General features: G+C 39.9%; 1 protein-coding gene across 1 annotated transcript in view; it reads left to right on the forward strand.

Annotated features, from left to right (window-relative positions):
* The window catches only part of TOX (thymocyte selection associated high mobility group box), a 303,536-nt gene that overhangs the window by 130,919 nt on the left and 145,674 nt on the right, over positions 1 to 26,943 (forward strand). Inside the window, 1 exon segment of the mRNA XM_047727143.1 lies at positions 22,992 to 23,057. Within this exon segment, the coding sequence (XP_047583099.1) occupies positions 22,992 to 23,057 (66 nt within the window).

The following is a 26,943-nucleotide window of genomic DNA, read 5'->3' on the forward strand; positions in this document are numbered from 1 at the left end:
TTTTTAAATTGTGGTAATATACACATAACGTGAAATTTACCATCCAAATTGCTTTCAGATGTACAGTTTAGTAATGTTAAGTAGATTGACATTGTTGCCCAGCTTATATCCAGAAATTTTTCATCTTCCTGACCTGAATCCCTGTTCTCCTCCTTTCCATGTCCACCTCCTCCCAGCCCCTGGCAACCACCATTCTACTTTCTGTTTCTATAAGCTTGATTACTTTAGACACCCCATATAAGTGGAATCCTGCAGTGTTTGTCTTCTCGTGATGGGCATGTTTCAGTTAGAATGATCAGGTTTTATCCATATTGTAGCATGTGCCAGAATTTCTTTCATTTTTAAGGTTGATTAATATTCCATTGTTTGTATCTACTACATTTTGTTGATTTATTCATCTGCTAATGAGATTTGGGGTGCTTTGACCTTTTGGCTGTTATGAATATTGCTGTTATTAACATGGGTGTATTAATATCTATTTGAGTACCTGCTTTCAATTGTTTGGGTATGTACCCAGAAGTGGAATTGCTAGATCGTGTTTTCATTCTATGTTTCATTTTTTTAAGGAGCCTCCGTACTGTTTTCCATGGCGGCTGCACCATTTTACATTTTCACCAAGAGTGCACAAAGGCTCTAATAACTCCACGTTCTTGCCAACACTTGTTTCTTCCCTTTCTTTTCTCTGGTATAATAGCCATCCTCATGGGCGTGAAGTGGTATCCCCTTGTGGTTTTTATTTGCATTTTTCTAGTGATCAGTGATGTTGAGCATCTTTTCATGTGCTTACTAGTCATTTGTCTGTCGTGGGAGAAATGTCCACTCACATCCTTTGCCCATTTTCAACAGGGTTGTTTCTTACCTTTTCTTCTTCTTCTTCTTCTTCTTCTTCTTCTTCTTCTTCTTCTTCTTCTTCTTCTTCTTCTTTTTGAGCTGTCGGAGTTCTTCATATATTCTAGACATAAAGCTCTTATCAGATACATGATTTACAAATATTTTCTTTCAGTCTGTGGGCTGACTTTTACTCTGGTGATTATGTCCTCTAATGCATGGAAGTTTCTGATTTTGATAGAGTCCAATTTAGAGAGACTTTTTGGTCACCTGTGCTTTTGGTGTCATAGTCAAGAAATCACTGCCAAATTCAATGTCATGAAACCATTCCCCACCATCATGGGTTTTTTGCATTAATGTCTACTTAAAGAAAATATTGTGTTAAAATAACATTTGTCTTGACTACTCAGTTATTTAGCACTTCCTCAAGTTTTTGTCCTGAAGCAAAGTAGCCTCACCCTATCAGCCCCGAATTTCAGAGACACATAGGAGCCAAGTCATTCATTTTCAGTGAAGGGAATTTTTCAACTGATGGACCAAATTGCTTCCATGTGCACCTTGCATGCAGACCCAAGGGGAGAATTTTTGAACTATATTTACTGCATCTGATGTCAAATGTAGCATTGGGCTTTTTCAGCACATTTTACAAAATCTCTACCGGAGAAAAGGGAAGTGATTATTTCACTGGAGAATAAGCTCAAAAGCATTCACTAAACAAAGAAGAAAGGGACACTGAGAAGAATATTACCCAAATGGACTTGGCTTTCCGAGGTGGATGGCTTAACTGTTTTTGTCCACTTGACATTTATTTATATGGTGTTCTACATATTTTTGGTGATTGATTTTAACCATCATCCTCCATGTATGTGGAACTAGTGGTATCATGATTTCACTTTTACACTTGAAGAACTTGGGGCTCAGAACGTTTGTCTACTTATTCAAAGTTTTGTGGCCTTTGAGAGGGAAAAAATAGATTTGAGCTTAGACGCATTCATGCCGTCTGTGCAAATGGTTTTCAAATTGTGGTTCCTGGCCTGGCAGCAACAGCATCACCTGAGAACCTGTTAGACATGCAAATTCTCCTTTTCCTGACCTAATAACTCAAAAACTTGGTGGGGTGGAGCGGGGCAGGGTGGGGGGCAGTAGTCTGTGTTTTAACAAGTTCTTTAGGGAATTCTCTTCATGATATGTTCAGGAACTAACACTCTATGCGACGGTGTGTATACAATCACCGAACTAGACTCAGATCCTCAGCCTCTGTTCCCAAAGAGCTCACAAGCTAGTGGATAAAGTAGGATGTGTGCACAAATGTTGCACATGACTGATACTGATGTAAAAGAAAATTAATGGGGAGTTTTCTGATTCAGAGGAGAGATACATATCACTCTGGTTTGGGGATCAGGGATGGCTCTAAGAGAAGGATGGTCAAATCTGGCGATTTGATGAGGAAGTATGATATTCCGAAGAGAGGAACCATGTGAATAAATGCAGCTGGGAGGGGAACGGTGAGCTCAGAGGGCCCGTGGAGCAGCTCAGTTTGGCAGCGGTTCCAGCTTCACTGAGCTGAGAGCAGATGGTAGAAAGCTTTGGATATCAGAATAAGAAGACTTCATTTTATTCAATTGGCAGTAGGAAGCCAGGGCATATTTTGAGCAGGGGAGAGAACCATGTTTAAAGCTGCAATTTAAGAAATTATTCTCAGAATTCTATGGGACGGGTTGCATGAAGAGAAACTCGGATGATAGAAGAAAAGTTAGAAGCTTATGGCAATCGTCTGGACACGAGGGGACAGGGCAGGGATTAGGATTGAAGTGGGGCAAATGGGTATTTCAGATCCGTGATCTGCGGGACTTGATATGAAAGGGAGAGAGAAGTCTCCACAAGCTATTTAAATGATGAGATTCCATGACTAAGGAGCATGAGATGTGACATTAATAAAAATAGAGGAACAGCTTTAGAAGGAAGAAGGGTTGAGGCTTGAAGACTGTCAGTGTGGGCTTCTGATGGGTTTCCTGGAAGAAGAATGGCCGGCAGGGAATACAAATGAAAAGATGGACATAGGCAGAGAGGTCATTGCTAAAAAGATAGATGAGAATCGATTGATTCTCTGTCATAGAGAGCTCATTGAAAAGAGGATTCAGGGAGCCATTCCCTTGGTGGCACTTGGGAGCAAGGAAAGTGGAGTGAAGCCAAGGAAGAGGCTTTTGGGGAGATCAGTGTGAAAATCAAAGAGCACACCATCCTAGAGGAGTGGACCGGTTGCCAGTTCTGAATGAGGGGAAGGTACGAGAAACAGAGTGTCAGGAGTGAACATACCAGCACAAGAATTCTAGGGGTCAGGAGACCAAGGGACTAAGTGGTTAGAAAAAGCACACGGCAAGCATACCAGGTTATTTTGAGACATTTTGTATGTATGTTTGTATGTATGGGAAGGAGAGAGAGAAATTAGTTACTTGAGGGAGTAGTGGAGCATAGGGAAGAATCCTGGTTGGTTGTTTGGGTTTTGGGGTGTGCGTGTGGGTGTGTAAAGAATGTGGGCCCTCATGTAGGCAGAGGGGTGCTAAAAGATGAGACTCACCGACTGGACAATTTGAAAAAGGAGGATATAGTTGAGAGTACACGGGGAGGGTTTTCCCTGAGAAGGAAAGAAAAACATACCTCTGAAACCCAGAGGGAAAAAGAAAGAATTTGGTTCAGACAAAAGTGTGGAGATGGAGAGGAGGAGAGTCAGGCAGCTTCTTCAGGTAAATTTTTCTGTAGAGTGAGAGGCAGAGTCATCATTGTGGAGAGGTCATCAGGGATTGAGTATCTGAGGAACAGAAAAAAGCTTGGACTAAGCAAGGTGGGGAAATGGGATGGGAGCTCAGTGAAAGCTTCTGCCTCCCTTCACCTTTCCGTTTTTACTCCCTGCTGGCCATCTTTATCAAAGAAACCTCATGCTCCTTATGTCATAATTTAAATATCTTGTGGGCACTTCTCTCTCCTTTGGCGACCAAGTCCTACAGATTTTAGATCTGAAATACCCATTCGATCCTAATCTCTGTCTACTCTTGTCCAGACTATTGCTATAGTCTTTTTTTTTTTTTTAAAGATTTATTTATTTAGTTTAGGGGGGTGGCAGATGGAGGAATAGGGAGAGAGAAATTTAAGCAGGCTCCATGCTCAGCCTGATGTGGGGCTAGATCTCCTGACCCTGAGATCAGACCTGAACTGAAACCAAGTGTTGGATGCTTAGCTGACTGTGCCAGCCAGGCGCCCCATAGTCTTCTAACCAGTCTTCTATCACCTTGGATTCTCTTAATGCAACCCACCCAGTATAGTTCCGAGAGTAATTTCTTAATTCGTGACTTTGAACGTGATTCTCCCCTGCCCCAAAAGCGGCTGAGCTAATTAGCAGCTGAGTAGGTGCTAAGTAGGACTGGGAGACACAACTCCTCAGTGGAATCCAACTGTTCGACTTCATGATAACATCTAGTAACATCATGTTTGTTTTGAAGCAGGGACTAAGAAAGCAGGATCCTGGATTTCCCCAGGATTGGAGAAGTATAAAATAGGAACAGGGGAAAAAAGACAAACATGCCAAAAGAAATAGGACAATAGAAAGAGCTTCCTTAAAAAGACCATCCTTGAAACCCAATCTGCATCTTATTGGAGTCAACAGAACAAAGACTAGAAAGAAGTGAGTTATTAAAGGTAATACGAAGAACAAGATAGAAGACTCAGAAGTTTAAAATGGAAGAAGTGGAAGGGGAGGGGGTTCTAGTGAGAGCAGGGAATTTTATAACAATATCCACGGAGGTCCATTCTGTATGCTGACAATTATATGTTACTCCCAGCACTTAACAGGAAGTTGAAGTCTAGTCATTAATTAAAACTGTGGTAACAACAAAAAAGTGAAGCTTATTTTAAAAGATCGACAACAGGGATATTGAAACCGGGAAATGTGATGACTAGGACAGGAAGGAAAGCAGGAAGGTGTCCTAGAAACTAAACGACAAAGATTAGGACAGAAAATGTGGGATGAACAACCGATGCAGACTCGGGAAGAGAAGTTGCCAGTGACAGTGGAGGGAACCAGCTCTAATCTCTACTGCGAGATGAGGGAGTGGGAAGCACTCTACACTGAAAGGGGAAATGAGCTTCAAAGACAATTCAAGTTTTGTTGCCTTTTTTTTTTTTTTTTAATTAAGGAGCAGTGAGTAGACTTAAAAAGGAACATATCCAGACAGAGCCACATCAGAAGCTATGAGACCCTTGAGGGCAGGAAATATATTATATTGCCCCCCCCTTTCCAGAAATGTGCCTGGAGCATAAGGGTGGTAGCATAATATATTCTGAATTAATGAGAGAATCAATGAAAAAAAATGTAAATCACCAATGAGGTAAGGAGAGTGAGAAAGTCATACCTAGACTATTGTTAAATTGTACTCAATTTTAAGAAACAGGGCTGCAGGAAACAGAAGGTTTAGGTGTAGGCTCAAGACACATTGCAAATAGAAGAGTAATTTTTGGGCTTTTTCAAAATTCCCCTCCCAGTGCTGGGCAGATGATTAATAGTGATTCGTGGGCTCTGAGAGGGCAGGCAAAGAAGCAGCTCGAAGGAGACAGCAAATGAGATGTTCTCCTCCCTTACTAAGAAGTGACTCATCCAATAGGACAGATGATGGTACAGGCTCTGACTCCATCAGGCTTTCTCTTTCCTTCCCTCATGCTTCTCAGTTCTTACTCTCAGACTTTACAGTTCAGGAGCCTAATGCTATAGAGTTAATAAGGCTGGATATTTTTTAACAGCTTTACTGAGGAATCATTTCTTACCATGAAATTCCCTTGTGCTAAATGGACAATTAAATGATTTTTATTAAATGTACAGAGTTGTGCAACCATCTACAAAATCCCTTTTCAGGACATTGTTATCATCCCTAAAAGTTCCTTCATGGGTTTGATGAATCTTAGTGATGAACTTAATTTAAGGATAATAGTTACATTATTCAGTGCTTACTACGATCTGAGCTCTACTTTAAACAGTTTATATGTACCAGCTCACTTAATCCTCACAATGACCCATGAGATAGGCACTCACTCCTGTTTCCCCATTTTACAGATAGAAAAATGGAGTGGTCACATGTATAGTAAGAGGTAGAGCCAGCACTGGACCCAAAGCACATTAGTCCCAAAGCTGTTGACCTTAGCCCATACCATACTGCTTTTTAATATATACTGGCCATTTGAGAAGCCAGACAAAAATAGCCATAAGTATGTTCTTTCTTTGTTTCATTTTTACATCATCAGTATGGAGTGAGAAATTCAGCCTTAATGTAAAAATATCCATACATTTACATTCATTTCCCTTAAGTAGCTGATACTGGAAATATGAAAAATTATGAATAATTGTATATGGAACAGAATAAAGTTGGAGTCTTGGCAGTTATCTGGTTAACAAATTAGATCATCGAGACAGAAAAAAAATCCTGTTTGGTGGTTTAAAATATCTGGTGTAGCTGTCCACATTCATCAAATTAATAGGATAATTGCCAATCCTCTACTCTATTTTGTTCTGTATCAACATAGCCTGAAACACAAAGGGAAGTTTTTGCCCAAATGATATAAATTTAGTCACTTGCAAACACTCCTGGTCACTAACCTAGAAAGGCTGTTGGGGATACTTGGAAATGTTCCCAGAAATTCAGTTTGAGGATGGAACAGCACAAGAAATATAATTGTGGTATTGCCTCTTTATGAAATCAACTACTGACATTTTAATCCATGTAAAAGCCTGTATCTACTTACAGATATTTCTGGAAAGATATCATGTCAAATGAGCAGAGCATTAAATAGGCATGTCATTTTCCATTAACCCTTCCCAAATGTTAATTTAAGAAAAATCCAATTAATACTCAGTGTGGTAAGGACTGCAAGTGGGAGCTTAGACTAGAGGTTTATTTTTAGCAACAGAGCTTTTGGGAGGTAGACAGAGGCAGCACTGGCTGAAAAGAATCCTCTTAACTCTAACTGTGTAGACCAAAAAAAAAAAAAAAAAAAAAAATTTAAATGTCACCAGTATAGCTCTTTTACTACATGATATACTGTAGTGGTGGATATGTGTCATTATGCATTTGTCAGAACCTATGGAATATACAGCACCAAGAGTGAGCCCTAACGTACACTGTGGGCTTTGGGTGGTAATGATGTGTCAGTGGAGGTTCATCAATTGTAACAAATGTATCCTTGCAGTGTGGGATGTCAATAGTGGGGGTGAGGGAGGAAGGGAGCAGGCGTGGGGGAGGTTGTGCACTGGTGGGGATGGGGAGTATATGAGGACTCTGTGGTTTGCACTTGATTTTTCTACGAACTTAAAACTGATCTAAAAACAAAGCTTACAAATAAAAAGAAATAATAAGCTCCTAGAAAACAAGTCTATTAGTATATGCTTTTCTATTTAGGAACAAATAGTACTTAAATGCTTAAAAACCTCAGGTAGTGTACTTCTGCTAAGATTATCAGAGGATCTAGCAACCAGATTTCTTGCCTTCTTCATTAGCATTACTCAACCAGTCTGAGAGGTGGGTTCCAGCAGCCTGGGTGTTTACTATTTTCAAGGTGTGGAAGAGAACCCAGGCTAACTTTTCTGAGAGTTCTGCCTTATGTAGATTTCGTTTTCTCTGAACACTTCTCATTTGCTATGTCTTCTGATTCCACTAGAATTGTAGTGGCCCTAGGCTCCACTTTACTGCTCCTAGTTAGCCACTTTGTGAATGTCTGAGGCCATCGAAGATCCCATAGCCTGGGGTGCCTTGGTGGCTCAGTCGTTAAGCATCTGCCTTCAGTTCAGGTCCTGATCTAGGGGTCCTGGGAAAAACCCCATATCGGGCTCCCCACCCTGTGGGAGTCCTGCTTCTCCCTCTCCTGCTCCCCCTGCTTATGTTCCCTCTCTCGCTGTGTCTCTGTCAAATAAATAAATAAAATCTTCATAAATAAATAAATAGCTTTTCCTTACCAGACCCATCCATTCCTCAGACACGCCCCTTCATGTCCAACCACCACATTCTAAGTGAATGAAATTCACAATGTTATTAAACCAATAGAGGCACTATTGGGGTGATAAGCATGCTGCCTAAAAAACTGGGAATACATTCCAAACTCAGAAGACTTATTAATTAATTTTAGATTAGTTGCTCTTGCTCTTGAAGAAGATTATTTGGTCACAGGAGATGACTCATATTTGCTTTATATATGATTTATATTTGTTTAAAATATTGTTTTAAAAATTTGTTTAAAATTTTGGGGGGAGATAGGTTTTGGAGATAGGTTTTGGTTAATAGTACATAGCCCAATATCATATCATGTTATATATTCATATTTATCTCTCAAAGAACAATATACAGGCCCCCTTGACATCTAAGACTTTTCAAAAAATAGTGGGCATTGTGAATTAGATATATCAGCTTTTTGTTTCTATAAAGTATGGTCCTTTTTAGACAGACTGATATGTGGAAATACTCATTGTCTTAAAAACTGCATGAAACACAGTGGTGGAATTCCAATTTCATTTATAAAATTAATACTTCCATCTACTCAGAATACTAATGGTTTTAATGAAGACACAGCATCTTGCAAACAAATAATTAGTTTTGTGCATGAAAGAACAAATAGAATTTCAATTAACAAATTGCTAATTTTTCTTAGAGCTCTCAGGTTTCAACCATGACAAGTAGCAGTTTTTATGTGTAGTTTGAAGAATTAATTTTTTCTGTGGTTACCCAGAGTAACTGTAACTCCAAAGTATATATAATACAGTGTATGTTTATTTCAAATCAGTGGAATTGTAAGCATGGGGCGATGTTTTTTAATTCTCGGTTTTGAAGACCATGCCCAGAGCACCTGGAATAGGGCTGTTAGACCTCCAAGAGTTCAGTGATGTCATTGCATTGAAAAAACTATTTAGGCCATATGTAAATTTTTTTTAAGTAGATGATTTAATTGATGCAGGATTTGAGCTACCTTTATTACTTAAGTGAGTCATTTCATCGTTGATTTCATCTCTCATCTCACAGTTTCTCGTGAAAATGACCAAAACATCAAAACATCAAACTTGACACGTTTCAAACACCAGGGTTTCTCTGCAGCAACACTGTTCATATTGGGGCTGGTTAATTCTTTTGTAAGGAGGCTACTCTGTGCTTTGTACGATGTACAGAGACATTCTGGCTCCACCCACTAGATGCTGGTAGTACTGCTTCAGTCCTAACCCAAAGCGGGGGGGGGGGGTTGGTGTGGGGGTGAGGCAAATCACCCCCCAGCTGAGAAACACTTCCATAGAGAATGTGGGTTGCTTTGTATATCTATCACGATATTATTAAATAGAATGAGCAAAGCTAGCGCCAAGCAATCAGAAAAAAAAAAAATATATATATATATATATATATCAAAACAAAACTCGAATCCACAAAGATCCAAGGAAATGCTAATACCCATCTAAATAATGGAATTGCTTCATCTGGTGTGGTGTGGTGTTGGTGTGGTTGGCATCACAGAATCCTTCTATTAAGTCAGCCTCACACCTTAAAGAATGTTAGACTGAAAAGCGTCTTCAGTGACTGCTAAGGGATGAAATAGAAAGAGAAGTTGTGGAGAAAATAGCAGATGTAGGAAGCCTCAGAGGCTTCCTAAAAATGCATATCCACAAGCCCTTTCCTTTTCAACAGTGTAAAAATGCAGTTTTTGAAAGCATAGCTTACGATCTACATAAAGGTAGGAATGTATGTGTTTTGAGAAACTACATTAGCTTTTGGAACCAGTAGTCCAAATGTGTTGTTACAAATGTAGTTTCATTGCCTGAAAATGGGATGCAGTGGGGGCATCTCAAAATATGGATTTTACATATTAGATGCAAGATAGTTTCCTGTCACTTGTCCAAAGAGTTTTGTTGCCTATATTATGTACAATGGGCAATGGACACTATAATATAACTTTCTGAAGATCAAGTTAGCTCTGAAGAAAAGACAACATTGTTCTGCTTTTAAAATAAAAATCCATCTTGGATAATTTGATCTTGCTCTAATGTTTAGTTTCCATTCTCTTCTGACTTCAATACATGTTTAAATTATTTGTTTCAAGTTGAATGTCTTAAGTAACATTGAAGGATTTCTTAGTGACAAGACTCATTAGATATATTTAAAATATGTACATTTTGCTCAGAATATTCAGAAGGCATTTCAAACAAAAAAGTCCTGAGACCACTTAATCTAACATTAATATTAATTTACTTAATGGTTATAAAAATGTATTATTCCAGAATTTTTCATAGCAAATAGGAAATGTGCAAAAAGTATTAATAATGTAAAGTTTCTTACAGAAAGTGAAATAATAGGTTACAGGCAGTAGAGATTACATAATTTCTTTGATGTGAGCGTTATAAAGGAACATTGACTGATTACTGAAACAGCCTAAGTATCTCACTGAGTTATGCAACTGGTGAACCAGAACAGAAATTGTTATATAGCTCCATAAAATACAATGAGCGATTGTTATCTTGTGCGTAATTTAATGCTTAAAGCTAATAAGCTATGAAAAACAAAATGCTATAGGAGACCTATGTCATTCTATATCTTACTACTATATATTTAAGTATAACTTTGCATTTTTTTATGCCAGAACAGTCTGAAATCTTCGTTTTATGGCAATAAATTCACCTGAAGCAAGTTTAGTGACTGTGATATAATGTAGTTCATTCTGACTGGGTAATAGTTTCTCTGCAAACTAAGAGAGGCATTCCGTTGTACTTTGCATTTTCAGACAACTCCTAAAATTGTGTGTGGTGGTTTTTAATATCGCTCTTCTAATAATCTAAAATAACGTAAGTGAAAGCCAAATAAAGAATATTTCTGGAGAAAAATATTTTGCACACACACAGTAATAAATATGTACATATGTAAAGAACATGCATGTATCCACATATTTATGGGCACATAGATACACACATGATGCTCTATAAAGTTTTCATTTATTGGTGATTACACTACTATTTTCTCTTGTCTACTCCATTGGTTTGATCTAATATTTAAGGTAGGACGGCGCGCTTACAAGGATAGTGATTACAAAATACTGTCTGCCTATCACTTTCTCTATTAAAGACCTGTTCGCAGGTGAATTTAGGACATATTAAGCCTGATTTTGCACTGCTTTCTGCCTGTCGATCTTTCCAACAAATGATGGAAACAGTCCAATAAACTCACCAGAAGGCAGAAACCATAGTTTCCAGAATGTAGTACACTGTTTTTATGTTTAGTGCTCTGTCATTATCAATATATCAGATTCTGAATCTGAAATAATTCTGTCATTTTCTGTCTATATATATATATGCATATGTATGTGTGTGTGTATATATATATGTGTGTGTATGTGTATATATATATATATTCTGTCATATATAAATCTGTCATTATCAATGTATCAGATTCTGAATCTGAAATAATTGCATGAAGAGCATATACAAGACCGGTCTGCTAAGAAGTGTCTGAACGAGGACTCCTATCAGGGTCTTCTCATCTCAGACCCACTGCATGATGGAATCGCTCCTACATTCGGTCCTACTCTGCCAAGCCTCCCAGGGAGCAAGAGGCCCTGGATTACTCCCAGAACACATGGGGAAAGGGAAGGAATGCCTTGCATTCCGTCTGCCAATCCGGTTGCTTTGCATTAGCATGCTGGTATAGATCTGGAGAAGATTCGGAGAGCAAACTGTTCACCAGCAGCCTGACGTCAGCCTGAAAAAAAGAAACTAGCGGGCGCTGGAGCCGCGTGGGCACAGTCTGCCCACTGGAGCTGGTCTTGCCTCCTTGGCCCCATGAAGATGTTGGCGATTATCTAAGATCTCACAAAGCTGACTTTTCAAATGATTCCGACGAGAGCGAGGGAAGAAAGGTTTTGGTCCACGAAGGACAGGAACGAAGGGAAAGCTAGAGTGGGATCTGATTTGCAGAAGGTGTTGCCCAGGGACGCCGGGGGCGCGGTTATTTCCATGGCTAGAAAGTGATTTGGAAACGAAAGGGCACGGAATGAACGCTGCTGCGGAAGAACAGAATGGCGAGAGAGCCGAGATGATTTTCCTTCTCGCGATATTGCACTGAATTTATTTAATCATTCGTCTCTGTCCTTTTGGAAATAACGGGCTTGGCCTATGCTCGGTGCCGGGGATAGAAAAATCAATAGGAAGGCCCCTGCCCTCAAAGAGTTCACAGTCCAGTGTAGGAGACAGGCCGTGAAACAACGGCAGTACAATGACTTAGAAGCTTCAGGAAAGCACTAGATGCGGTAGAGAACTTGGGTTGGCACAGAGGAGGGAACCCTAAATCATTGGCCATTTTAGGGCAGGCTTACCTTAAGGCGGGAAGAGACACCTTGGTTGGGAAGGTGCAAGTTTATGCCTTTTGCTCAGTCAGAATGATTCAGTCCCTCCTTTCACACTCAGAAGGTTCCAGGTTGGTTGCGCAACTCCCTGATCATCTTCACTACTGCCAGGAAAACAGGAAAGGGAATAACAGGAAGTGGGATGTGGAAAGGTTTTCCAAACAGAGGCAGTGATAGAAAGAAGTAGTGGCAGAGATTTTTGGGGGGGCCGTATGTAAAGTACTACGCAATGAGGAACTCTATAGGGTGACCAAAGATGCATTCAGGAATGAGGTTAACAATGCTTAACACTTGGCCTGGCACCAGCCTGGGGTCTTTCTGGGTGGACATCAGCCATGTACAAGCGGTAGAGCCATTCTCCTCATGTGTTTGAAACTAAAGAAGTGGAAATTCACTTAAAAATCTGAGAGAGTAGTGAAGAATTTTAGGACGTGGAGGGGGAGAAGGAAGTCTAGTGTAATGCACTGATCTTGGCATCATGTAGGGTATCACGCAGTAGAGAGTAAGGTAAGAGACTCACTTCGTGTATCTGTTTGACATGTGTGTGGTGCTGGGAGCTTCCCTGGGGAAGCCTGGCTTTCATGACAGTCCCACGACAGGGCCATGAACACTCACAGGGGCCACTTCTTCCCAAGTTCACAGCCACCGAGTGGCAGAGAGGGGGTCCGAAATGCCACTCTGGATCATTTGACCCTGTGGTTTTTGTAACATGCCTCCTGCCTCTGCTGACGGCTATGGTTCCGTTAGCACTGACTCTGGAGTAAAGCGTGTTCTTGAGGAAATGCCCATCGTCGGTCAGTGGGTACCATCACAGAAATAACAGAATAAAGTCTGCTGTCCTCATAGCTCTGGAATTGGTTATGCTATTCGTTCATGCCACATTTATGTTGGGATTCCTAAACTTGCATATTGATTGAGCCTTTTCTTTGGCCAGGCTCTTGTTTCTCTTGAGCTGACTTCTCCTGTAGGATGATTTTCCGCCAATCAGACAGACTAGAACAGAGACTCTGCCCCACCCCTTTAACTTACTCAATTCCTTAAGGCTCGCTATCCTTGTTGATGAAGGACATGAGTACAGCCTGCCTCACAGGATTAAAGCAGTAAATATACATGTGTGCACTTGTTACACGAGAAGCAGAAAATTCATGTTACCTGGAAACTGGGGGCTGACACGTAGTAGGTGCAACATGAGATGTGTTCAATGAATGAATGAATAACTACCATATTTTTATCTGGGACTGTGTCAGTACCATTGAATTTTGAAAGTGTTTTTTAAGATCTTATTTATTTATTTATTTGAGAGAGAGAGAGAGAGAGAGATTAAGAATAGGGAGGAGGAGCAGAGAGAGAGGGAGAAGCAGGCTCCCCGCTGAGCAGGGAGCCTGACACGAGATACCTTCCCTGCATCCCAGGATCCTGAGATCATGACCATTGCCGAAGACAGACACTTAACCAACTGAGCCACCCAGGCGCCCCAGTACCATTGAATTTTAATGGGCCAGTGAAATCAGGCTGGACTGCTTACCCCAGATCTTCCCATGTGGTGATAGTTTCTTCTCTCAATTTTTCAACAAAAGAGCATCATACGGTGCCATTCCAGAAAATAAAACAAAGGAGACCAATCACTTCTCACTGTGCAGTATAAATAAGGTTTAGATTAGAAGCACACAAGCTGTTTCCAGCAACAAGACTTGTATTTTCAGATCTGACATGTTTCTGACAAAGGAGGATGAAGGACTGGGGAGAATGCTACCAAAAAAAAAAAAAAAAAAAGAAGAAGAAGAAAGAAAGAAAGAAAGAAAAGAAAGTCAAATGAGAGTGCAGGACGATCTAAGGGGAATAGTTTGAACTACTATAAACATGTAGACAATAAAAGAAACTTTGGAATGGAAACTCTGTAGATGCATATAATGCATATGCTTTGGGAAGGGGGATGTCTTCTGCACAAAGCCTTAAGCTAATGCAGGGAAAATTATGCCATAAGCTTCAGAAAAATGTGGATAAGTCTGCAGGGAAAGTCACATGAGATCATGGATTAAATATCAAAGAAGGTTGTGCAAAAATAGATATAACTGAATGGTATTTGAAGATGTTAAAGAAAATTTAGGAAAATATACTCCTGATAATAACAAAATGGATTGACTTCCCAGGTTTCTCAAAATGACAGATATATGCCAAATAGAGCTTTGCTTCCTTTCACAGTGGACAAACTCAGATTTAATAACCTGAAGGATTTAATCCAGTTTTTTAAAATGTCATTATGTTTCTATTTGGAAAACAGAAACTCTCTGTCTCTTGAAAAAAAATAAATGTCAAATACAATCTTGAAAAGAAGAAAAGAATGGATATAAACCAAACATCTTGTATTTCTAATTGGTCAAGTCTGCCCTGAAAATACCAGAATATATTTCAACACCTGTCCTACCATTAGGAGATTTTAATTACCATAAATCTATTCCTGTAACATCATTGTTATATTTAGACACAATGTTATTTTCTGAGTAATAATAATAGGGAAGTGAGAATCTCCATCTTAATAAATCTGTACCTTCCTATTTGTATTTTTATTTGGTACTACCACTTTTAATTTCAAAATTATTCAATAATTGTTTGTCCGCAAATTTTTTTAAAAGTTTGTGTAAGCCACTCAGTTGTCACCTAACCAGTCTATAACTTCTGTTAATCTCTTTTATAAATCCATCATGCAGGTCTCCTAACCTTACTAATACTCTGAACTTCTGCTAGTCTCTTACATTCTTCGTGTTTTGAGAGAAACATTCTTTTGTTTTTCCCAGAAAGGGGCATGTTCTTCCAGACCAGACACGTGTAGAAAAATACTCTCACTTTTTTTCTGTGCATGTCAGATACTAAATATGCTCGCCGTGCTTAAGAAGGAAGACTAGCAATAAAAGAGCCAGCCCCCCAAAAGTGATGACTTTCATACTTTTCATTCCACATCTATGCAGGATTAAGAGCTGTGGTAAATGAGGTGAGAACTGATATCATGTGGAAATAGTGAGCTTAGGTAAGGATTGCCAGCAAGTTTGAATGTACTTCTCAAATTGTTCCCTTACTGCATGGATTCAGAAAAATTTGTCTAAAACATGACAAGTTAAAGGAATGTTCTGAACCGATCATTTGAAACGACACTAGTTTCAGCTGAACAGTGTAGAGTTTTACAGCTTTATGCTTTATAGAGATTCACAAATTACTTGGGAATTCATTTCAAAAACAATGTTCCTACCTGGAATCAGAAATCATTGCTCCTGATTTTCTAATATCACACACTTTGTGGAGGGAGGCCTTTTAGTTAAAACCATGTATGTTTTCAGTCGTTTAAACTTATTTCCATTAGACTCACTAGAATGGAGTTGGACTGATAGTTAAGCTTTTATCCCATACATTCTTTGCTTTCTTAAATAATGCATAATGAAAATGTATTGCTTTGTATTGGAAGGTTGGGGTTAATGAAGGTTTCTAGAAACTTGCTTTTTTTATTCTTTCAAACAGAGTGATGTTTTCACGATACAGGAAAATCTTTGTTCTCCTATTTATTACTATTTCATAGGTTTGTTTCGGTCTTTGCCCAGGAATTGAAAATAGAATTAATGATTCTTTTTTTTTTTTTAAAGATTTTGTTTATGTTTTTTTGTGTGTGAGAGAGAAAGGGAGCAAGCATGAGCAGGGGGAGGGGCAGAGGGAGAAGCAGACTCCTGGCTGAGCAGGGAGCCTGATGTGGGACTCGATCCCAAGACCCTGGGATCATGACCTGAGTCGAGGACAGATGCTTAACCAACTGAGCCACCCAAGTACCCCAGAATTAATGATTCTTAAATAAAATATTAAAAAAGTGGAATAAAGATGGGATCAGATTAGTGTAGCTGTGCTCCTAAGAGCATCATCACTTACTATGTACAACTGGGCACTGTCCTCGTTGTCTGGAAAGCAGAGCCTGTAGTGAAAGATCACGTGTTAATGCTGTGAGGACAAGCCCAGGGAAACTCCTGTGAGGTAGAAAGGAAGCGAGAGGGGGAAATGAGGAGATGGGGAAAGCAAACGGTGAGGCACATATTTCCAAGCTGTCAGAGCTTTGCGAAAAATCCCTCCTGGTTTCTGTACACAAGGGGCTTCTCTAAAGAGGTCCCAGGGAATGTTCAGGTCAGTCCCCTCTCCTGGGTCCCCTTTCCTCCACACTCTCAGGACAGGTGGCTCAGCCCTTCTGCATGGGCTCTGGGGAAAAGCAGAACTTTATTTGTCTGAGTCCAGGTGCAGAGCCACCTGATGGAAGCTGGTGTCAGGCTTGGGGCTCCTCAGTCACTAGCTTTGGTGGCAGTGGAAGCGGTCAGTCCAGGGTTTTTCAGGACTATGGGCACCGTATCATCCAGTCCCGAAAGCAAAGTCGAAGCAGGCTGAGAAGACCTGGGCTGGGGCACATGTGATTGGATATAGGTCTCAGACAAGCGACTTACCTCGTTTGTGCCTCAGTGTTGTCATCTGTAAAATGGGAAGTAATAAGAGTCACCATATTACAAGATAATTAGAAAAACTAACTGCCTTAAAACATTTGATGTGATTTGAAAGTGTCTGAAAGGTGAGAAAAAATGGCTTGAACCATCCTGGCACCACGATCTTAAGTACGGAGCCTATACTTAAAAGAAGGTACAAGTGTGGGGTTGAGTTATAGGTTTATGCACAGCATTATTATTATTGAAAATTTCAGTTCCAAAAGGTAACCAAAGCAAGGTGATAGACAAGTCTTCTTCCAAATAAATCTATCATGAGGACAAAAATGAGATATAAATTCAGTTCAAAAAAAAAAAAAAAAAAAAGCCAGATTCTATGTTCTGGGCACAGTATTTCAGATGTGGGTCTGCTACTCTCTCTCTGCCTTCCAATGGCTAAACCTTCCCGGCAGCCTGGCTATGCCGGGATCCTATTTCTTCCCTGTGCCTTTCACAATCACCACAGAGTTTTTTACCGCTCAAGTTCAGGTGATGGAAGTCTGAGGGAAAGGGGTTCTCTTTCCTGTTTCAGCTCTGTGTGCTCTCCAGTTGTAACCTGCATCCATTCAAAACCCCAGCAGAGAACTGCTTTCTTTGCTCGGGTTGTTGATAGCCTGTTTTCGGCTCCTTCTCCCTTCCTTTCAGTGTGAGCCACGCTGTTCCCGCCCTTGTGCTCAGGACCGGTAGCATTCAGCCTGGCTCTGCGTAGAGGCATGTTACTTTAGATTATCTTGCATCAACACAGTCAGCCTTGAAGCGGGAAGATAAATAAACACAGATTCCCTCTCCTGTGTCCCGGGACCCTGTATCTTGAGAATGGGAGGCTGGGTAGTAAGTGTAGGAGTTTGCCTTGCTCTGTTTTTATTGGCCACATTGTTGCTGGGCATGTGAACAGCACTGAGAGCTATTGTCTGTTATCACCCCTCATAGCAGCTTTCAAAATGCTTTGCTTCAATGAAACAACAAAAGTCTCTGACTTCACTGCTCCCAACTTAAGTTATTTCTTCCAATATTCAAAAAGAGGTGGTGTGTGTGGGGGGGAAGATGACTTATAATCTTATATTGAGCCAAGCAACCCAAAAATAGATACTTTATTTTGAGGCGATTAACCTCACTTATGATTTATTATAATGCATCTTCTCAGAAATGTCAAATTAACTCCCTGATATAAACATTTCTAATTTTAGCTCTTTAAAAAAAAAAATCAAGGTATCAAATATTCCTTCAGAAAACACCCAGAAATGCAAGGTTTTCCCTTTTATAGGCAGTACAGTGCGACACTGTTCCATGGGTTCTGTGAGGTTCTCCTCCACACCCACCCGAGAGCAGTTTTCTGGGTTTTCCTCTAATGGTTTCCCTAAAAAGATCCCATTTCCTGTACCAATGCAAATGATTGATTTATAGTTCCCATTCTGCCTTTGATTTTTTTTCTGGTTTTAGTGGTTTGGGTAGCCTCATACTGCCCATTTCTGCTCATCATTCACTAGGTTCAGACAGTGTTGGATGTCTGCTCTCAGTTTTTAAATAGAAGATATAATAACTACCTAGTTTGAAAAGCTCTTTGGGATTATGGGTTCGGTTAATATCCTCTAAAAACAATTTCAAAAACTGTAGTAGAAGATTATAAATGACTTTTTATGTGATTGCCTCCCCTGGTGCTTTGAAATAAAAACACAATAAAGAGTCTAAAAGCACTTGGTCAGAAAGGCTAATCCTGAGTTGATGCCATTTACACTTAGATTTGAATAAGCCAGCCTCTTTATTCTTTCAGACTTTGCTTCAGGTTTTAAATTGAGAATACATGGAAATTAAAAGTCCTAGGACGCCTAGATATAGTTTTGAAAAGTTATAGTGCCTGAATTCGGTTGATTTCTAAGAATAATAACTGCGATAAACATGAGGAGTAAGGAAATGTAATTAGTTACTTTTAATAAAACAATTTTATTGCAACAATTATTAACAATGTTCATCTAATATGTGGTCCCAGGTAAAGCAAAGCCAGGTCATTAATGTAATAAGGCAAATGTTGTCCCTTTGAGATTGTGAGGTATGCATCTAGGCCGTCGAGAAATACAAAGAGTCAGAGTCTGATCCCCCAGTTTTATGATTGATGGAGTATAAAGCAGCGTGTCCTTGTGGCAAAGTCTTCTACTAGGAATCCAGACCTTGAGTCTAGTCCCAGATGGACCATGTGACCAATAAAAAGTCTGTTTCTCCAATCATAAAGTGAGAGGTTCAGCTCGGAGGCCTTCAGGGATCTTTCCAAGACCGAAAGTCTAGAGCTCTCTGCACTATAATTCCACTTCAAATGACATGTGCCCACTACACAGGATGTAAGGCCTGCTGGGATCCCTGGAAACAGCTCCTGGAGGGAGTGTGGGTGGGGAGAGTTGTGAACAGTACGCCAATGACCTTAACCTGATGGGATGTGTGCATGGTGAGGGCGTAGGGTCTTGGGGGAGAGGGTCTGGGATCATGGCCCAAGACTTGGTCCAACCACAGGGAGTCCTGACACACGTATGTATTTTTGTTTGGCAACTCAAAAGTCTTCAGAAAGAGGGCATATGCTCATTTACAGCTAGGTCTTTTGATTCTTCACCAATCTATATGTTTTTTAATTATATAAAAATCTTGAGGAAGAGCTACAACTAACATTTAAGTAATGGTGTCCTAGCTATTTCTGTACATTCTTTTAAGGACTTTCTGCTCCTAGAGTAACCACTTTTAATCCACAGCTGACCCCTTTCCAAAGCCTTCAAACCATTCTCTAAAAGTTGAATCTTCTTTCTCTTCTCAAGTGATCACCTTCTCTAGGAAAGTAATCTATTTAATCAAGCAAGTATTACTTAATTTTTCATAACTAGACATTTCCTGAGGGTGAACTATGTGCTAGCCCTAAGCTATAAAGACACTAAAGATAACTAAGATGTGCAGGGTGTCTGGTAGCTCCCAGCTCAGTCCCGTTAGGCTCCTAATAACAAAACCCACCTGGAACCAGAGGGCTCCCTGGGGGTGCCCAGAGGCTGGAAACAGCCTAGCCCTGACCAAGGGAAACCACGGGGTATAAGAAAATACCAAAGGGTGTAAGAGACATGTAAGAGCAAGTGGGAGGGAAGAAAGGCATTCTGGATGAAGAGCTGTGAACGTATGTGGGTTGTACTGAGACATAGTGAGTCCAGGGACTCTCACAGCAAAAGCAACATGGCTTCTGTTCCCTTAGAAAGCAGGCATATCATGAAACAGATGTCATCCCTTCTTGTGTTTTTACATCGGAGGTCCTTTAGAAATAAGCTTTCAGAGCTTCTTAGTTAGGGTGCACCAGAGAAACAGAACCAACAGGACATGTGACTTACTATATTTGTCCCAGTTGATTGTGGAGGCTGGGAAGTCCAAAACAAGTGGAGAAGCTGGAAAGGGGAGCACATGCTATAGTTTCAGTACAAAAGCTTGGAGTCTTAAGGCCTAAGAAAACTGATGTTTCAAGTCAACTCTGATGACAGAAAAAGACTGTTGTTCCAGTTCTGTCAGTCAGGTAGGAGGAGTTCCTTCTCACTCTCAGAGGAGTCAGCCTTTTTGTGCCGTTTAGGCCTTCAACTGATTAGATGAGGCCCACCCCCAACAGGGAGGGTGGTCTTCTTCACTCATTCTACCAATTCAAATTTTAATTTCATCCAAAAATACCCTCACGGACACACCCAGAATGATATTTGACTGACTATCTTGGCACCCTGTGGCCCTATCCAGTTGACACAAAGTAAACCATCATCCTACCTCCCCTCAGTATTTTAAGGCTTAATTATAAATAATCCAGCGATATTCCACCAGCCTGATTACTACATTGGCAGCTCACTGTGACTCTTGTTTTTTTGAAAGCCTCACAGGGCCACAGAAATTCCAGACAGTATCTCGGGATCGAGATATCGCCAACACTCTGCTTTGATAGTTTAATCGACACGGTTTCCAGAATTGATAGCTAACTCATCGTTATAATTCAGAATCTTTATGTTCTAGTGGTTAAGTGCGTGTCCTGGAAGGTCGGGCTGCCTGCCTTTGAATGGCAGGCAGCCCTGCCTCATAAGAGCTCTTGAAGCTTGAGCATCTAGCTTAAATTCTCTGTGCCTTTGTGTCTTCTTTGGTAAAATGTATGTAATAACCCCAATGTATTAATAATTGTGAAGATTGAATCCGTTAATACATATCAGTTAATATGTGGAAAGCTACAGGCAGGTGATAGGGACATGGAGCGTACTCCAAAAATTAGCTATTCCCGTAGTCACATACCTTTTATTGTAAAATGCTGCTTCAGCCTTGGCTCAACGTTAGTTAAGCATTGGTACTTTTTGAGGAAAGAGTCTTTATCAAGAGCAGTAACATCGGATATGCTCAATTAGCATACACTTTGGATAGACTCAAACCAAAACTTCAAAGCCTTAGTTGGCTTGAGAACGACGCCAGATTTAGAAAATGAGTTCGAGAAGATGAAATAGAAAGTAACACATTTCTAGAATATGCATGGGCCGTGGAGTATTCGATCCACTCCACTACTTCTGCTCAGTCGAGTTTGTTATAGTCAGAGAAACTGTCCATATTTTAAATGGTTCTTTGGCATCTTAACATTAAAAACATTTGCAAACAAACCAACAGCGGGTGGGGTGGAGGAATGCTGAATGATGCTTTTTGTCTGGTTGTGAGTTCTTAGCACTAACGGGTGGACTGACTTGGGGGCTAGCCTATCTTTGGGTTGAAGGCGTTCACCTGACTGATGGAAAAGCAGCCTTGGGTAAGTCACTTGGACTCACGACTCCTGAGCCAGATGACAAAGCAGCCAAATGTCTAGCTGGTCTTTTCTAAGTGTGCTATTTCTGACTTGTCCTAACAACCCCATCATTCAGTAAGTGATTTCGTATCTGTTTAGATAAGTTTGTTCGCAGAACATGAAATACATTTGCAAGATGATGTGTGAGGAAACCCTTCAGTTCCTTGAACTTAAACTTGTGAGTGCTTCAGTGTCCTTGGGAATGTCTTTACTTGTTTCTGGGAATCTTCAGGGCACCCACCTGCTGTAGGCTCCCGTTCAGAGGCTTGGGGGTATCCCAGTGTTTGTACAACCCTCTTATGTTAGCAGCTCATGGGTGATGGAATACAATGTCTATAACACCGTTTTCTCTTTTTGGACGGTATATAAAATATGTCCATATTGCTGTGTACTTGCACCTCCATCAATAACACTGCTCTGTCTTGAAAAGTCATTTTTCAGATTTTCAAGTTCCCCTGTCTGACATTAGTCTGGCAGTGGAAGTATATTCAGAGTCAGCTCTTTGAAGCTGACTGTATTAGTCCACTTGATTATTTCCTAGGGGAAATTCTTCTTCGAACTAAAAAAAGAATGCTTTGCCCATTTATCAAATGACTAAAGATAGCCGGGGATTAAGTCTGAATGGAGTGATTACTGCTTTCGAAAACCCAAATAATGAAAAGTATCTTATTGTTGTTGTTACGTGGCCGTTGCTTGAGCTATCCCACGGTTCTGCCATTGTACCCCTGAGTCTCCTCCTCCCTCTTGTTCCCGACTCGTAAATGTGTGTATGAATTTCTGTGCATCCGTAATACCTACATGAATTCTGTATCTCTGAAAAATTTGAGAGAGGAATGTTGAATCGCGGACCTTGTACGTTTTTACTGGTATTCATGGTCATGTTCATCCTTCGCCACGGTTGTAACCCCACATACTTTTTGCAAGTATTATTATAAAGTTATAACCATTCTTCGGAAGGCTATTACAATGAAGCCAGTTTTAGCCTGTTTTAAAAGCTCTGCACTTTTTCACTCTGAAGAGCTAAACTCAGAACGCTTTGAGCTGTGCCTTCGTGTATTTGTATAGTGTAAATCTCCATTCATTTAATACTTCATTACAACTGAACTGTCGTCCATATACCTGGTATGCAAAATGAGCCATTTTTGTTTTAAAACAGATTGCAGATGAAAGGAAACCATTCATTTCTTGCTTGCTTGCTGTAATTACTAGAGCACTAATTACTCCAAATCACTGACATCCAGGGTCAGGAAGGATGACAACAGAAACATCAAAGAAAAGATGGGGCTCACTTTGCTATGACAGATTTTCCGTACTTTCAAGCACAGTTTTTTTTATTTTTTTTTTTATGGCTACTGTTTTCCAGTTTGATGGTGAAAACAGCAACAACAAACATGCACACAGTCAAGATTGCTGAATGTTTACTATTATTTCATTCGCAGTTTGACGGTGAGAACATGTATATGAGCATGGCAGAGCCGAGCCAGGACTATGTGCCAGCCAGCCAGGTGGGTTAATTAATCTTCTCTGCCTTGTTTCAAATTGTAATTAAACAAATTCAAAGAGTTGCATTGCAAATGAGTAGCACTATCAGTAACTGCCGCAATCAGGAATAATCATAATTTATAAACAAAGCATTTAAGCCTTGTTTCCAGTTAATGAGATAGAGCTGATAAAACACCGGAGTTGGCATTTGTTGAAAGATACTACCCTGTTTCCTCTCCAGAATGGCAAGCAGCTGTTTTGCCAGCATGATCTTTCCTAAACAGTTGTTTTACCTTTAGGAAATAAAGTCTTTACAGGTGCGGGTTATTTGTGCTTCTGACTATAGACGAGTTAATCATTATAAGCTACACATGTCACAAATAGCTTTCATTATCCACCATTGGGGCAGTTTTCAATACAATGTTACATTTATAACCAAAATCACGTGGCCGGTGAGCACTATATGGCTGCCTTCAGAATCTACTGGGTGGGTAGCTTTCAAGCCAAAATGCGCGATATGATTGAAACCTTTTGAGAGCACGTTTGTATCCATTTCCCTGGGAATGGTTGACAAGGTATTTAATCATGAGAAGTGACAACAAAAGTCCAATGAAAATGTAAATGGTTACATTTAGAAAAGTAAATTCTGGGCTATTTATTTTTAGATACTTAAGACCAGACCCTTTAATCTGGTGAGGGCATTTAAAGCAAAAGATGCCAGCATACCATAATATGTAAGGACATTGTAAGGAAAAATAAACACATGGATAAGTGAAAGCGAAGGGAGAGTTTGTAGGAGCATTTTGTAGATTTGAACGTTTTTTTTTTCTGGAATAGCAAAACCATGGCAGTTGGAAATTTTATGTATCAGTACCTATGGCATAAACCCTAAGACAGGAGTTTTCAGTGCCCGCATAACCACCCAGAGAGATTTGATATGATAACTGGGATGGGTGGGGGAATGGAGAACAAAAATAAAACTTCTATTTTTCTTCATGGTAGTTGTTAGTGAATTAATCTAATGTATATGTTAGGGGTGCACTTGGTGAAGCTTTGAAATTTCTCTAAGAACAAAATGTCTCGTGCTTAACTCAAAACAGAGGCAAGCCCGCCTCTCCAAGAACTTTGCATTTAGAAGTCATTACCATCACCGCCTTCTCTGGCAGACATTCTGCAAACCACGCGATATTGTTCAGACGAGAGAGAAGGTCATCATTAGGCTCAAAGATCCGGACTCCATTTCCTTCCATTCGACTGAGTTGATCACTTTCAGACTACCTTTGGAAGGCTGAGCCCTGCATTTACAATTCTGACTTCACTGAATTCATTCGGCTAAGTAGCCTCCAAGATCCAGAGGTAGTTGTGAAAGGACTGTTTGATTAAAAAATGAAAAATGTTACTATTAATTTTCTTCTAACCATCAATCCCCAAACTGTACTGACAAGTTTAGTATTACTATTAGATTAAAGCAACCCAGTATCATCTCTTTGGTGCCTTTAGGGTTTTGAAGTGTAAGGGCTAATTGAATTTGTTTGAAACAGTAGAAACACAAACTCAATAAATGATTGCCGTTATAAAGCAGCTGGTCCCTTTCAGAGAATCATTATGTCCGTCTTAAAGACTTTTGGATAAAGGATTGGAAATTCAAAGCATATACATCATAACAACTTGGCTTCTTAGATTTTTAAATTCAAGTACAATGGATACGGTGAAGGCCCAGACTAAAATCAAACAACTAACATTATTTCTTTTAATGTGTCAGTCAGGAGTACTAAGGATGTTTTATATACCAGTGATGATTTATGAAAGAGTAAAGAGCCCCACATACTTTTTGTGTTTTGTAAGATCTGACAGGTTTGTGTGCCAGAAGCAGACTATTTTTTAATAATGTAGCACATATGAAAATATTTTTTGAATGTGCTATTTTATAAAAAATTAGACTAATGCAAGATAATATGTACTCTGGGGGGAATAAACTTTGCAAATTACATAAGTTGAATAGCCTTCGCAAAATTTTACGCTTAACATTCCTTTTGTTTTCTGTAATAAAGTGTGTTCAAAAATTCATTACCTGCTATTCTTTTACGGAATTTTAATCAATTTACCCCTTTCGGCAACCATAAATAGGATTTTAGTCATCTTACAGGGAAAAAAATAGTTTTCTTCCTTTTCCTACATAACATCAAACATCTGCATAGTTTAGTAATCCAAGACAACTTGCCTCATAGCGTCACTCAACAATTATAATTCCTGTTCAATTTTCAAATCAGTACATGCTTTGGGACTTACAGACTAAGTTGCTAAGTAGCAACATATGGTACACTACTGCTCCTGTGATGTTGCTGCAAGCAAATAGCATAATTCTAAACTTGAAATGATTTTTATAGAAAGCCAATGCTGGAATAGCTCCAGAAATGGAAGTACACTGTAAAAATTAATGATATTCTTTCAGACAGTCCCAAAGGGCTCTTTGGCACTATCTACTGCATGCATTCTATACCTCTTAAGCTAGTGTATACAGATCCTTAAATTTTTTTGCATATAATTTTGTAATTGATAGGCAGTTTTTAAATTGAATATACTACCTTATAATAGGCCTGACAAATATGCAATAAAAACCCATGACATTTCCACTTCTCCCTGCCTCCATTCTTGGAATATTGGCTCTTTTCTCCTCTAATAGTTTGCTCTAAGTGTGCTAGAGCTGGGTTTAGCTAGCTCAGTACTTTTATTTTATTTTATTTTATTTTATTTTATTTTATTTTTGAGTGAGAGTGTGAGCTCTGCGAGAGGGTAGGGATGGGGAGAGGGAGAGGGAGAGACCGAATCTTAAGCAGGCTCCACACCCAGTCTGGATCCCAGTCTCACAACCCTGAGATCATGACCTGAGCCAAAATCAAGAGTTGGACGCTTAACTGACTGAGCCACCCAGATGCCGCAACCAGTACTTTAATTTAAACACCACTTAACTTTTTTTTTCTTTTTCTTTTTTTTTTAAACTCTGCATAGAATTTGAAGCATGTGATGCAAGTTTCCTTAGTGTGTCCCCAGACCCTGGTTAAGCGGGCCCATTTTGCTTGATACTTCATGAGCTTGCAGATTCCGTCCTAAATAGTTTGTGGGAACATGTGAGCATGTTAAAGAAAGGAAGGCCATGGGGCGCCTGGGTGGCTCAGTGGGTTAAGCCGCTGCCTTCGGCTCAGGTCATGATCTCAGGGTCCTGGGATCGAGTCCCGCATCGGGTTCTCTGCTCGGCAGAGATCCTGCTTCCCTCTCTCTCTCTCTCTGCCTGCCTCTCCATCTGCTTGTGATCTCTCTCTGTCAGATAAATAAATAAAATCTTTAAAAAAAAAAAAAAAAAAGAAAGAAAGAAAGGAAGGCCAGATGTGAAGAGTAGCCAATAGTCCTTCATAAACTCACTTCTTTCTATTCTTAACCTGTCCTGTCTGTGTGACCAATATGGCAGAATATACAACCACAAGGCAGGAGGGAATTGGGCTTCCCAGCTTAGCTCTGACTCTTCCTAGAATCTTCCGACCCCACTCAGATTCACTTGCTATGAGGCCTTTCTCTTTCCCTGAAAAAACTCTAGCCCCTTTCTCCAACCCCTGGAATTATGGTACCTTCCGTTCCTTCTATGTGAGTCTACTCAAGACACAAGTGTTCATTTGAATTACATACATCAAAGGAAACAGGAGTCTGAATCTCTTGATTGAAACTTTCTATGGCACCAAGGTTATTTATTTATGTTTTGTTTTAATATGTGCCATTACTTTTTCTCATTCTTTCTTCTTCTGTGGAAGTGTCCAGAATATCATTTTCCATAGCTACCTGTTCATTCTGAGCTTTCCACCCACACTGGCAACATTCCCCTCTTCTCTAGATGCAGAAATATTCTCATGCATGCCT

The sequence above is a fragment of the Lutra lutra genome, chromosome 4 (genome assembly GCF_902655055.1).
Source record: "Lutra lutra chromosome 4, mLutLut1.2, whole genome shotgun sequence".
Classification (NCBI taxonomy): Eukaryota; Metazoa; Chordata; class Mammalia; order Carnivora; family Mustelidae; genus Lutra; species Lutra lutra.